General features: G+C 54.9%; 1 protein-coding gene across 1 annotated transcript; it reads right to left on the reverse strand.

Moving 5' to 3' along the window:
• Window positions 1-9,767: 9,767 nt before the first annotated feature.
• Window positions 9,768-14,686, reverse strand: MPZL3 (myelin protein zero-like 3; the record flags this gene model as incomplete). The annotated part of the gene is made up of 5 exons (XM_010133450.1): window positions 9,768-9,794; window positions 11,644-11,707; window positions 12,573-12,729; window positions 13,330-13,540; window positions 14,537-14,686. Coding segments are annotated over 5 exons (609 nt in total), but the record flags the coding sequence as incomplete, so codon positions are not given.
• Between the last annotated feature and the right edge of the window lie 4 nt (window positions 14,687-14,690).

Genomic DNA, 14,690 nt, shown 5'->3' on the forward strand with positions numbered 1-14,690 from the left:
CAGTCAGGCCTGACCCTGAAGGCTTCCCCTGGCCGCTGCAGCCCCTGATTTCAGTGGGGGCATGCAGCTGTGTCAGCCTTGCCCGGCTGGTGCCGGGGTACCCAGCCCTGCTCCCGCCGGTCACAGCAGCAGTTCCCAGTCTCCAGGGCCCAGGAACATCAGAAATGTCCTCCCAAAGCCCGGCAGGGAGCAGGGGTTCCCAGGGAGGCAGCCTGCACAGCACCCAGCCGGAGTGCCCAGGAGGAGGCACAGCCACAGGCAGGCAGTGTGCGGCGGGTAGAAGCGCTCCCGGTACACCTGCCTGCTCCCACGCTGATGCGGGGCACCCTCCTCACTTCCCAGGGGTCAAGGAAGCCTTTGGGCCATGGACTCCACGTCTGGCTTCAGGCTGCAGAGAGGAGACAGCATGTGCCCTCATGGAGACCAGAAAGCCAGCGGGAGGAGCTGCTCCGCCACCCAGTTCTCGCGCTGTGGGCCACGGGGTGGTGGGTTTGCTGTGGCAGCATCACTGAGGAGAAAGGTGAGGGGTGCCCTGGAGCCAGAACACACCTTAGTTTCTGTGCACCAGAGCCCTGAGGAGGAAGAGATGGGGCAACAGGGAGGCAGGAGGGACGCAGAGGTGCTCTGCTCCCCAAACAGCTCCAGGAGGGGACACGGGGCAGCCAGGAGAACAGGCATCGGGGAAGTGCCAGGGTGAACACAGGCAACTCGCTCAGCAAACACACTCACTGCACACCCAGCACGGTTTCCCAACCACGCTGGGCAGGCAGAGCACACTCTGCTCTGCTGGAATGGTCCTGTGACCCCTAAGTAAGCCCTGACACCCCAACACCAGCTCTGCTTGCCGAGTCCTCCTGAGATCCCGTTACTCAGCTTCACGCAGGAAAAGAGGGGAGGGTGTCAACGAGAAACCAAGGACTGCAGCCGGCGCAGCCAGCGCTGCAGTCTCCCCTCTCCGGAACGGGGTGGGAGCTGGTCCCAGGGCCCCGGCTCCGCACCTGCAGGTGTCAAACATCTATATATAGTGCAGGAGAGGAGCCAGCGCACCCAGGCGCTGCCCCGGAGGCCCAGGAGAGGTTGCAGGACTCCCCCAGGCCGGGGCTGTGATGCCCAGCGTGGGGTGCACGGGGAGGTGCTCACCCAAAGCAGGTGGCTGGTGCACGGGTGGCACGGTGGCACGGGTGCACTCATGTGTGGGTGATCCCACCATCCCCTGCAGAACTGGGGCAGCGCAGGGGTTTGGGGCAGCCCGGGGGGAGCCCTTCCTGCTGCAAAGGGACCCCCTTGGCGTACTGTTCAGCCCCACCGCTCCCCAGAGCGCGTGGGGCAGGCGCAGGTGCTATGCGTGAGGCTGCTGGTGGGTGCTGGGGCTCCCAGGCTCTGGGCCAGGTGGGGTTTGGCACACTTGGACATCACATGCTTAAGCAAGAGGTACGAGGAAGCCAGGAACTGGGAAGCCTCCCTGAGTTTATTATCTCCAGAAGACAGCGCTGGCATGCCCGCATGGCTCCCGCTGCGTGTTCCCCTCCCTCCCCCAGCCAGGATGTCCTTGGAGAGTGTCATCTCAGGACCTGAAGGTGCATGGACCAGGATCAAAGCATGGAGGTTCTCCCCACTGTGCTCCCCCCCGCTCCAAAGACCAGGAGACAAGAGCCAGAGAGACATGTGTCCCCTGGTCCCCAGCAGACAACCGGGGTGGGATGTGCCCCAGCAGTGGCTCTGGCATGGAGCACACAGGGAGGTGGCACCGCTTCTCCAAGGAGGAGCTGACAGCAGCAGAGCACTGGCCTGCCCGAAGGAACAAAGATGGCTTGCACACACCTGCTTCATCCCCCCAGCATGGCTATTTCTGCCCCTCTGGAGGCCAGGGAAGAGCTGCCTCTGCTCTGCTGTAGGGTTCCTCGCTTTTCCCATCAGCCTGTCTCCCCGCTTCCATCCATTCTGCAGGGATCTCCCTCTTGCTCAGCTCCACGTAGACGCCATTCTCCTGGAAGCGAGAGGGGTGCTGCAAGGAGAAAGGGACAGAGCGTGAGTCTCACCGCAGGCCTGGGGTGATGGGGAGGGTGCACTGATGGGGGGGGTCACATCAGCCCTGCGGCTGCATGCCCTCCCCACGCTGCTCCAGCTTGGGGCGGCTGCTTGCCTCACCATGGTTATGTAGGTCTCCTCAGCTCTCCTCTTCTTCCCTGCATCCCGTTCAGCCTTGGGTACCTCAGGTCCAGGGACTGAGGAGTAAAGCGCTTCCTACGAGGGGGAGATCAGGACGGTTGGAACCGAGCAGCCCCCAAATCCATGAGCCCCATTCATAGGGCTAGCACCAAATGCCACGGCCACAGCTGGCCAGTGAACACCTCCTCGTGCTTGGTCCGTGTGGGATCCCCTCCCTTAGTGTCCCCATCCCAGTGCCTGTACAGCCCGGGTTAGTGATCCCTCCGTGTGGACACGCAGCCCTAGCTAGGAATGAGACAGCAACCACCCCACGTGAGGATGACCCTGGCTTCAGCCTCACGGGGATGCTGGTGCCCAGGACCCCATCTCCCCCTGCCAAGCCTCTCGGCTCCCAGGGGTTCAGCTGCTGCGGAGTAGTTGTTCCATCAGCACCTCCTCTTAACTGCAAGCCCAGTGAAACGGCAGGACCTGGGGCTCGTTCTAGCACCCAGGCACGCAGCTGGCAGCAGGGCAGGGAGCCCGCAGCTCTCCTGTGAGCTCGCTGGGGGAGGCTGGCCACGTGAGGGCATGGCCCCGTGTGTGCACTGGCATGGGTGCTCTGCACCTGCCCTGTGCATCCCATCCCTCCCCTTCTCCTGCCTCTCATCCCTCCCTTCGGTCCCATGTCGCAGGCACACACTCCTCTCCATTCCACTCAGCTCAGCCTCAGCTCTCACCTCTGTTTTGTTCTGGCTGCCACCATTTCCAGTCCTCTCCAGGGCCGTGTTGGCTGCAGGCCTTGAGAGAAGGCAACAGTGGTGTCATCTCCATCAAAAAGCATTGCCTACTCCTCTTGTCCCTGCCCTCCTCCTCCTGGGACACTGGGACGAATCCCTTTGCACATGTCTTGGCCAGGCCAGCCCTGCTGCTGCCGTGCCTGGAGCCCAGGAGGTTTGGGGGCACAGGGGGGACCGGCCAGGACAGCAGGACACTAGAGGGCAGCAGGAGCCTGCACCCCGCTGTTGTGGGTCTGGTCCCACAGCTCCAGCCTTGCTGGGAACACCTCAGGCTAGCGCTTGTCCAGGGAGAACAGGGCAGGTGGGCTGCCAGGAGGTGCTTTGCTCAGCCCCGTAAACCCACATCTAGCGTTGGTACCTCTTCCTCAGGCTGAGCCCGGCCAGGAAAGCCAGCACAACGGCCACACAGCCACAGCCCACCACCACCGGCCAAAACGCAGAGCCTCCCGGGGCCACAGAGTCCTGGGCACCTGCTGCTTCTCGCCCTGCTGGGGAGACACCAAGGCAGGGTGGTCTCAGAGGGAGCCCCTCTGCGTGGGGCCGAACAGGGCAGCGGGAGAGAGGAGCAGTCACAGGGCACGTACCTCTCTGTGCCGTGGGGCTGACGTGCAGCACCGTGCGGTTCTTGAAGATGCTGCTACACTGGAGCAGCCGGATCTCACACACGTACGTGCCACTGTCGTTCACCTGTACGTTCCACAGCTGGATAGAGCCATCCCAGAGGGAGACGTCCCCTTGCCACTGCGCCCGCGTCTGGAAACGGCCCGCAGGGATGCCTTGGTTGCCGTAGTAAAAAAAGACCGTCTCCTCCTGCTGGGACACAGACGGCATCAGGTGAAAGGAGCCCAGCAGAAGGGCACTGCCCTGTGTGCTTTCCCTGCTCAAGAGCCCTCAGGTCTGCTCTCCCCCTCTCCCCATGGACTGCTCACCACTCACGAGAGCCCGGCTCACTCCCACGCTCTCTCGGAAAGCCCCAGGAAGCAGCACCCACGCAGAACCGACGTGGTTCCCCTGCGGTGCAGGGCTATGAGAACCCTTCATACATAGGGGAACCTTCCTCCTCTCGTGGCCCAAGCCAGGCAGACAGGCTTTCCAGGAGCCTCCCCAGAGCAGCAAGGCTGCCTCACTCGCCCTTCCCTGCCACCTGCCCCCGTGCACTGCTCCACCACCCAACCGCCCTGTCCCGACCCACCTGCGCGCTGGCTCCTGGCATGCGCAGCCAGTCCACTTTGGTCACCGTCCAGCCTTTGGCCGGCGAGCCTCGGAAGAGGCACTGCAGCAGGACAGAGTCCCCAGCGCTGGCTTGAAGCTGAGGCTCCGTGAACACCCAGCCAGCCGACCCGCTGCATCGCTCTGCTGGAGACAAGGACAGCAGGATGAGTCCAGGGAGGACGGCCAGCAGCAGCCTGCCTGTCCCCATAGATTATCTCCTCTCCAGACAAGCCTGGGGCTAATGACACTGACCAGTCCAGAGCGCAACGGGGAGGCCCTGCTCCCCGTGCGGGTAAAGCCTCTCCCTGACCCCTGCTTCTGGCGTGCCTGGGATGCGGGGCAGCACATCCTCCCAGCCGCCAGACCAAGGGCTGCTGCGCTCGCCAAACAAGCCACGCAGACGGGAGTGAGGAATCACAACCCCAGCCCTCTGCGACTCCGAGCCAAAGCCTGCAGCTCCTGTAGGGCTGTTCCTCTGAGTCACTGGCTGGGACAACAGTGCCGCTCTCATCTACACCAGGCCAGGGGCAATTCAACCGCTTCACACGAATTTCAGTTCCTCTTCCACTAACTGCCCATTTGGCTTCCTTACCCATTGCTCACAGGCTCCTGACCTGGGCTTGGGCTTGCTAACTACTGCTTAGGGTTCTAGAGAGGCCAGACAGTGGGGAAAGAGAAACACCACAGAGGAACTTCAAAGGGCACCGAGCTGACAGAGCACGAGCAGCTGCCGGAGTGGCAGGAAGGGGAAACAAGTGGGGCAGAAAACACCCCTGTATCTCCCCAAGAGAAACGTGCCAGCCCCAGGGTCTGCGTGGCCAAAGCCGGCAAGGTGAGCGGCTGAGGCTCTGGCACTTGTTTGTCAAGAACGAGGTGAGCTGATTCAGCGGGGAGCTGCCCAGACAGGCAGACCTTTCCCCGTGTCTCAGCCACTCTGCTTGCTCTGTCCAACAAGCCACTGAGGGCTGGGCCCTGGCAAGGCACCAAGTATTTGTCTGATGCCCTGTAAATAATAAATGCAAAGTGCTACAGCTTCCCAGACAGGTTTCTTTCGGTCTTGACCAGCTGTGGAGCAGAAAACGACAAATGTTTGCCAGCGGAGAAGAGCAAGGGAGCCAGTTGCCTTGGGCAGAGCCCAAATCAATACCTTGGAAAGCTTTCCCTGTGTTTAGACCTGGCAAAGCAGTCCTACTTCTTTCAAAGCCTTGGAGCCTGGCAGGATAAGTACAGGGCTCCATCCAGGGATGCTGTTGCAATTCGAAGCCTGTCTATATACGTGAGGAAGGGAATACGCAGCACCCAGAGAGTGGAGGGTACCCAGGAGCCCACCTACTGCTGCCAGCTCCGAGTGCCTGCGAAACCCCGAGGCGTTCTCACTGCAGAAACTGATGGCTCTTCCAGCAAAGGCGGAGGGGAAAGCAGACCAGGTAAACAAACCCTCCAGAACGGCTTACAGCTTACCCAGCCACGTCAGCACCAGAGTCAGGCTCAGCAACACCTTCATCTTATTTGAGAAAGAACAGCAGAGGTGAGGTGACATCAGTTTCCCCTGAGGCAGGACACAACTTGCAACCCAAGGTCAGGAAAAGATTTCCTTCAGTTCTTCGGAGAGGGACGCGGTCTCTGCTGCCTGGATGTTCCACCTCTCGAGTTAGCCACTGTCCCAGCTGGGAGCCCGAAACTCGGTGAAGCACAAACATCAGCTACGCGTCTCTGGTTTGAGACTGCTCTGAGCCCTGGAAAGGAAGAGAGGGGAAGCAGGGGGAGGGCTCAGCCTGCAGCATCTTTGCATTTTGCCCTGAGTAATGAATCTTTCTGGTGGTTTGGGGGTCAAGTCTCTAGCGTCTGAGCTTAGATGTTCCTAGTGGTTAACTCTGCTCAGAAAGCAATGGGTTGTTTTTTCCACTACATGCTCAAGAGAAGAGATCAGTCCTAAAAACACCCCTCACGCTACTCTCTAGAGCAGCTTCAGGACAGCTTGGAAGGGGGAAAGGTCCCAGATATTTCTCCCCAGGAAACAGCCATGAAAGGCACTAGAAGAGCTACGTAAGGCAAACCTCTGCCATCATTCCTATCGCTCTCTGCTCCCTTCAGCGACAGGTCTGTGGTCCTGGAGACCAAGGTTCCTGGGGCAGCCCCTGCGCCCTTGGCACTCCATGCAGAACCGATGGTGGCACCACCACCCGGTGCAAAGGGCAACAGGGAGGCGAGAGGGGACGTGCCAGCTCCAGGGTGTGTGCTCACCCAGGAGCTGCAGGAACAGGCACTGCGGCTCCGCAGAGCGTGAGCAGGGAGTGGGGAAGGTCTCCTCCCCACCACTAAGAGAGCTTCCATCTCTTTGCGTGGCCAGACACATTTGCTAATTCTTTTGTTTTCCCAGATGCGTTTTTCTCAGAAACACTCAGAGACAGGTTCAGACAGGGTTCACAAGCCCAGAATTAGCTTCTGGGGGACCCACAGGTCTGTTCTAGGCTGAGAAACTGTCACTATGGCTTTCCAGGCAGTGTACGGAGTTCTTGCCTGTAGCCAGTGCTATCAAACTGCCTCTCCCTCTGCCGCCCTCCCCTTTCCACGGACAAACGCCAAGAAGTTGCAGCAAGGCTCTGGAATTTTCTCAGCCCTGCCGTTTGTGGCTGGGTTTTGTGGAGGTGGTGGGGGGAGCTGTGTGGTTTGGCTGTGCAGCTCTGCCATGACACGGTTTGCTGTGCAACCCGCGCTCGTGCACACACGACCTACAAACGCCGCAGAAGTCACGCTCAGCGCCAAAGCTCACAGCTGGTGCAGCACAGAGGCCTGAGCACCCTGCTTCCCAGCTCTCCTGCCAAAAGCCGTAGAGCTCCAGCAGAGCGACCCCTTGCCAGCACCACCCCTATGCAGGACCCCGAATAGGAGCCAGCTTTAAAAAGCCGTGCTCAGCACACAGATGCCTGGTGCTGGGCTGTCTACACGCAGAACTACTGAGCTGCTGAGGCTCCGGTCCCCCTTTGCCATCAAATCCTTATTCTCCCGGATCCTGTTTCCCGGGGCTTATTCCTCAGAGTAAACCCTGGTCCTGCCTGGGCACACGTTTTTACAGGGTGTCCCTCTGTGACGTGCCAGTGAGCGGGTGCTGTGCCTGCACTGCTGAAGCAGCACCCACTCACCCCGGCTGTTACGTGTGTTACGGTGCTGACACATCCCCATCCTTCTGCAGGATGATTGCCTTTACTAAAGAGAGGGGGGAAGAAGCCACGCCGATGTCTTTACGGTTTGCTACTTTTGCACATGGTACCTGAATCCTCAGCACCTCTGTTTCCCTAGTTCTCTTTTTAGAAAGCAAACAAACAAGCAAAAGTAAATATTATGGCAGAAAGTGCTCACCTCGCATGGCTTGGGCTGTCCACTTGTCTCTTGCAGGAAAGGTTCTTCAGCGACTAATCTGGAGTGTCTGAATCAGTGGCTAAATCACCTTGAGGCTCTCGTGCAAGGTATCTGTCTGTCTTACCAGCTTTTGGTTTCAAGTCTTGTTTTGGGTTCAGCTTGGTGGGCACTCCCAGCTCACTAAGAGGAAGTTAGAGCTAGACTGGGACTGACAAACCAGGACAGAGAAGGGACTGCGATGGAGAGAGGAATGAGAGATGCGTATGCCTGCGTGCCGAGGATGGGTACGAGGAGACACTTCACCCTTCCCACGGGTGCCATCAGGGGCCACAGGCTAGCAGGCAGGCTACGGGCCAAAGGGCCACTGCCAGCGGGCTGTTCACAGCATACCCAGCTGCCCCCTGTGGAACCACGTACACGGTTTTTCAGCTGGCACCCCCCACTCCAGGCACTTGCAAAGAGTGTTTCCACCCTTCTCTTCCTCCGGAGTACCACAGCAATCCCTGTTCTCTGCCCTGGGATCAGTGGTTTGGATGCTTCACAGAGCAACTTCCACACAGCAAAAGAAGAGAAAGTCAATTCCTACCCATGCTCAATCCCTTTCACAATCCAGAGTGCTGTTAGCTTCAAGGGGGCCATTTAGCTTTGCACCAGAAGGAGACCTGCCCAGGATCTAGCCCACTGTTTGCAAAGGAGTCACAGCTGAAGGCAAATGCGTGGTAGAGAACAAGTCATTCATTTCCACGAAGAACTCAGGGGAAGTATTACTGCTGAAAGTGGAACAACAAAGCCACTACCTCCAGGCTGCCTAACCCAACATCCTTTCTCAGGAAAGTTTTGGTTCCTGTCTTCAGGAAGCACAAGCTTTTAAAATATTACTTTATAACAGGCAAGAGAAAAAGATACTTCTTCACCTGGAGACAGAGATCGATAGGTAACCTGTTCCACAGCCAGGAAAGCCACAGTACCTGTAGGGTTAAATCTGTTCCCTGAACACCTTCACCCATCATGGCATGACCATTCCTATAGCTACACCACAACTCCAGACGGCAGTTTTATGAGTTCAACTCCATGTAGTCAAATAAAGAAATCCACAGCCCAGCATGAAACAAAGCCATTTATTGAAAACAGAGCATCAAAGTCAAGAGTAAACTTCTCACACGTGTAAGAGAGGCTGTTTGACCAAGGCTGCATGCAGAAGGGAAGCAGAGAACAGCAGCAGCTTAGGTGCTGCGCAGACACGACCTCCACTCTCTGCCACCCAGCACTGGACAGGCTGGTGAAAGAGAACGTGCTCTTTCTCACCAGGTGGTAGAGATGCATGTTTAGCTGCTTCCCTGAAATGGCACCTAGAAGAAGGGAGGAGGAACAGGACATTCCTTTGGACACTGCCTAAGTCAATGGTTGAGGTAGATGGGGTTATGTTTCCCCAGATACAGAGTCCCCATTCGCATTTCTGATTAGAAAAAATGAGTTTTATATGAATTGTGTTTCACTTCTACAAGAAGAACGTACCCAGCACTGCAGCTGTTGGGCAAACAACTGAAAAGAAAAGGAAAGTTGTAAAAAATGAATCGAGGTTTGTAGGGTTACACTTTAGTGCAGCTGGTGACTTCCAAACAGAAGCAGAAGATAGTAGGAACAAAATGATGATCCTGTAAGGAAGAGGCAGATTAAACCATGAAAGAGGTAAAAAGCAGCAGGTTCTCTTCACTGCAAGACAAAGGGTGCCATATACCAACTTGATCAAACTGTCTTAAGTCCTCAGCAAACACATTCCAAAATATGGAGAAGAAAACCTTGTCAGTGTCCAGCGATGATCGGGATCACCCCAGAGAGCTGCTGTCACTCTGGAGCAGCCTGTGCTTCAGGCAATTGGAATTCAAGGGCACGGGAAAGGAGGGATGTCCCCAGTAATAAAGGAGACAAGTTTGCAGGTCAGGTAAGAAACGGGCATTGCCAGACTGCAGGTGGGAAGCAGGCTGTGCAGCTGTAGGCACTGAGGTCTCCGTAGGCACTGCACAAGTGAGGTTAAGAGATTTTGTTTTTTCCAATATATTAGAAAGGTTTCCAAAATCATTATTTTGTGCTTAAATAAAAGAGAATTATCCCACTGGCATTATTCTTCCAATCTCTCGAGATTAGAGCAGGTCCTTTGATCTGCACTGGTCATCCAGCAGCCTTCGTGTCTATCTAACCACGATTTTCAGTGCTGTAATGTTGTTCTCTGTCCATAGCTTTAGGCTTTCATCAGTACGGGTCTTCCTCATCCGTGTCCTAAACAGGGAGCATGGAGAGAGAAATTGAGACTGTGTATGGAGACATGAACCAAGCTCCGAGCTGAACAGCATTTGGGGTCTGCTAGGCTCCTGACAAGAGCTTAAATGCTTTCAAAATGCTGCGGACTTGAGTGAGGCACAGGACCTGCAGCCGAACCCAGGACAAGGTGTTTTAAGAGAAGCAGCAGCTAAAGCTCAAGCAAAAGACAAACCCCAAGGTGCAGAGAGCCATCTTCTTAAAAAGCACCACCAATCCCCACAGAGAAGGTCCGGAGCAGCACAAGTGGTTGTTTATCAGCTACAACCAGCCACCTACTTTCAGATGCCCACTGTCGGTTATTTTCGCCACAGCCATCATTTGATGGCAGCCCCAGAGTCCAGCACCGCAGCTCCCACCTCGACAGAAACTCAAACGTAACACCTCTGTCAGGGAAATCTCATTAACTTTCCAGCCACTTGAAGTCCAAACACTTTCATTGGCTTTGCAATTTTCCTAATGAAAGTACACACCAGAAACCTCAGAACTGTAGAATCATTCGAGTGAGACAGGATGTTCAGAGGCTTGGTAAGCTCCGTATTTTGGTATCAGAGGGCAAAGCATCAGACATCAACAAACACTCAATATGAAAGCAGCAGGACTGCAGCAGTCAAGTTTGCCTTCTCTCAGAGGAGAAGACATTTCTCAGCGTTCAAAACCTCCAGCTGCCTGGCGGCACCACCTCGCCCAGCTGGGGCTCCCGTGCCTCCCTGCTCCCCAGCACCCTCCAGTGCCCACGGCAACTCCCCCTCTCGCATAAAGCACTTGGTTTTCTGCACCTCTCAGAACTCCTGCTCCCGATACTGCTGTGTTGTAACTGCTGTGTCTTGTGAGCAACCCTAAACATTGCACCTGCAACTGGCATAACTGTTCCTTTTTCACTCTGCATCTCACGCAGCGTAGGAGCCATGGGCACGCGCCTCTCTGAAGGCTCGTGCATTTAGTACATCTCAGACCACTGGCGTTAGCATAGTGAGGCAAGGAACCTGTATTTAAATCCCCCTTAGCCTCCTCCTGGCTGCATATGAAGGATGGGAAGGTGTCTGAGGTAAGCGTGCTCTGCAGGACATCGGGAACAATCAGAAACACTCTCAAATTAGACACAACTTCCTGTGGAACGCGCCATGCTAATGCCAGCACACAGAACCTGGAGGCACAGTTGACAAAACAAGTACAGCAGGTGGCAAAAGCATTCTGGAGTTCAGCACAACACGTCTGATTACCAGCAGCTTGCTGCTCGGGAGGCAAGTGAAGGAGCTGAATTAGAAAACAACCACCACTTCACAACACAAAGCAAACAAAAAGCCAGAAACACACCAACCATGAGGGTTCAGTAGGAGTCTGTTGTGATGGCAACAGCCTAAGTCAGAAGATCTCCAGAAGAGGCAAGGCTGCACGCTACCACCTTTGCAAGCAGCGTGGCAGGCTGCGCTGTCACTGCCTGCATTCCCCACCACAGCACTGCCCAAGCCCAAAGCGCTGCTCCAGAGCCTTTGGAGAACCACCCGGCACAGCAGCTAACACTTTCCCTTCCCAACTGTCATCTTAGAACGTCAGCTTTGACTTCAATAAAGCCAAATGGAAAATCAGTTTGGCAGATCTCAGGGCACCTTCTCCTACCAGCAACGCCGCATGACCAGCAGTTCTCAGCCCCTCTGGCTGTACGCAGAAAGCACCAAGGAGCACAAGCCATTTGGGACACTTCTTCAACATCCAGAGGTGTCACGACAAGCTCTACCTGCTGCCCGCAGTACCTCCTCTGAGCGCCAAAGTTGCCAAAACCACTTATGAAACACCAGCTTTCACTTACCACACAGTTCAGACACCAGTTTCTCAGCTTCCCCAAGCAGCTGCCTGTCTCTGGATGTTCAGGCCTGAGGAAAAGCAGAGGATTAGGCTGGACTTTTCTCCAACACCCAGACTCATACCTCGTATGGGCTGTGAGTTCTAGTTCTACTGCACTCAGCTGCAGGCTTTGCACCTTTGACTCTGCACAGCAAAACCACACAGAATGCAGAACCTCAGGTCCCTGAGTTTGAAGGCAAACACGTCACCTAAGTGCCGTGAAGAACACAGGAGGAGGTGCTCTTCGGCCGGCAAAGCTCACCACGCTAAGCGGAACGCTGTATTAAAAAGCCATTCTGCAAGAAAACTGCAGTTCTGAAAACTGTAGTTCAAGAAAACTGAGCTCATTGTGAAACCAGTGCGGCTCCAGTGGCAGCGGTCTTACTTGACTGGTCTCACTCCTGAGCCTTGTCAGAACAGAATCCTCTCCTCTTCAGAAGGGAATTCAGGCTCCAAGGCTCCCTCAGTTCCTGGCATCTCTGCCCAGGCCGTCAGAGGGGAACCAACTGGCATCCTCTGTTTTGTTGTTATGGATGCTTCACACCAAAACGCACTGCAGAAAGCCCACGTAAGCTAAATATCTTGCTGATATAGGCTGAAATAAGTGCGGTTACAGAAGTGAAAGGCTTGCCGACCCTCAACGGCGTCAGCTCCACGGCCTCACGCGAATGGCAGCAAAAGGGGGAAGCTAGCACTCACTCAGTGCTCCTACACAGGGAGTTTCAGGAGCTTTCTGACCGCTGGCTATAGTATGCTCATGGAGAAGCGGATTTCAGTGACTGAGCTGCAGGTGCCGAGAGGTGTGAAATGAAGGACAGTGCAGAATCTGTCCTTCAGCCTGTGTTGGTGTAGAAAGAGAAGCTTTAGCTTCCAGCCAGAACTTACTCATCGGACACTTCGATGGAGGACTTCTTACAGCCAGACTTTTTTTTCTCCTTCAGCACTCCAAACTTCCTTCCCATCCTGACCAACAGCAGAACGACCACGATGACGGATGGGAGAAACACCAGAATGGACAGCAGCAACGCCGAAGTGAGCCGGAAGGAAAGCCCTGCAGGACAGACAGAGAGCAGCCCAGCTGGACCCGCAGCAACACACGGCTTTCTCGAGACCCGCGCTCACCCAGGACACGGGCTGCCAACCCTGTCGTACAAAGCACAGAGCTGGCAGATTCGGAACTGCTTGTCGCTGAATCTGGGGGCTCCTGGCACGCATCCAGCACAGCTGGGTGCTTTACGTGCAAAAATCCTGCGAAGGCAGGCGGGTCACGGCGCAGGTCTACGCTGCACATCTGGGGCAGGTCTCACACACAGGGCAGATATTCCTGAGAATCAGTGTTTGTGATGTGATGGTTATTTTACGAATAGTATTTCCTAAATATTTAACTTACTCTACTGCTGCAGTACGTGGAGAGCAGAGCTCCTGAACAAACGCACTCTTCAGATTTCAGTTATCACCACAGCTTCCTCTGTCCCCTCCTGCCCCAGTAAATTCCGTGTGTTTAGCTCAGAAAGAAGGGCTGAGGCAACTCCTGCTGACATTCTAACGTGGAACTCCAGGGAATCCGTTCCACATGTGATGCTCAGACTTCTAAGAACCCGACAAAGCCGAATCCCCTAGGTGAGGACACGCTGTTGAGGCGGAGGCTTACCCCTCTCTGTAACTATCAGCGTCGTCTGGGGAATGTTGTGGTACACGTCTGGAGGATTCTTCACGCTGCAGATGAACGTCCCATTGTCACTCATCACTGGGTTTTGGATAGCGATGGAAGCATCACCCCTGGCAACATTCCCCACCCAGGATATCCTGTCTTTGAACTGTCCCATGGTTGTTGGGTATGGAACAGACTGGTAATGAAAAATCTAGATGGAGGCAAAGAGATGAGTGTTTTATTGGCACAATTATTCTAAGAAAGCAAAGCGAACTACTTTTTGGATTGCAGATGTAAAAGAGTACACATTAAGAAATCAGAAAGAACACTCCTTATATAGGAGACCTTTTCCAGCTCCAGTTTTAGAACCCTGAGTCAGTCCCACTCCATTAGATGCCCAATGCTTTTATCCACCAGCCCCAGCTCTCAGATGCCGTAGCCACCACTCTAACTGACTGCAGATGTGCAGTCGAGAAGCAGAGCAGGCTTCTTGTCCCGTACAAGACAGAACATTGCAGTTCTTCAGATTTTGCTTCTTGCTGTCCTAGGACCAGACACTTAGCAGACCTCACTTTGGACAAGCACCACCCTTTTGTCCTAAGAATTCCAACTCTTCAGGCAGCAGAAGGCTGACAATGCTGACAAATTACTGACAATGTGTAAGGAAGCGTGTTTTCTCTTCCCACCTTGAATGAGCCATTTGCAGTGGGCTTTCAGACTTATGTATTTATGCTTAGATGTCAAAGAGCTGCCAACAAGACAGCAAGCAGCAGCCCATCAACCTTGCAGGCTGTCATCATCGCTGTCTTCAGACTGTCATGGCACACATGTTCTTACCACTCCAAGACAGATCAGCAGTAGACCCCACGGCAGAACTACTAGCTTACAGCTGCCTTCAAGAAAGGTACCAGCCAAAGGCATTACAGGCATCCTGTACATAGCTACGGCACAGCTGTCCACTGTACTGAGCTGTACGATGCTGCCAGACCCCAATGCTTATCCGCTTTGTCAACACTCTGTTGTTAGGTGTTTACGTAGAGTGCTTTTTGCCCAAAGAACACTAAAACAATTTCACATGGTGACAATGAGAGTCCCCGTCCCCAAAGTGATGAAGCAGCACAGCAAGGCAAACAAATAACATCAGATTTTCAGTGTGCACAGAGAACCTGGTCAGTCCCACTAGAAAAACACCCCCTGTTCCACTTACTGTCTCCATCTGACCACCTGTGAGGGGCCGGTATGTCCAGTCTACTATCAGGCTCTCGGTGATGGGAGAACTGGATTTGAATGAGCATTTCAGCAATACTTGTTCACCAATGAAAGCTTGCACTTTAGGACTGGCTTTAATTTCCAGGGAAAGA

This window comes from Buceros rhinoceros, unplaced genomic scaffold (assembly GCF_000710305.1).
Source record: "Buceros rhinoceros silvestris isolate BGI_N320 unplaced genomic scaffold, ASM71030v1 scaffold20743, whole genome shotgun sequence".
Classification (NCBI taxonomy): domain Eukaryota; kingdom Metazoa; phylum Chordata; class Aves; order Bucerotiformes; family Bucerotidae; genus Buceros; species Buceros rhinoceros.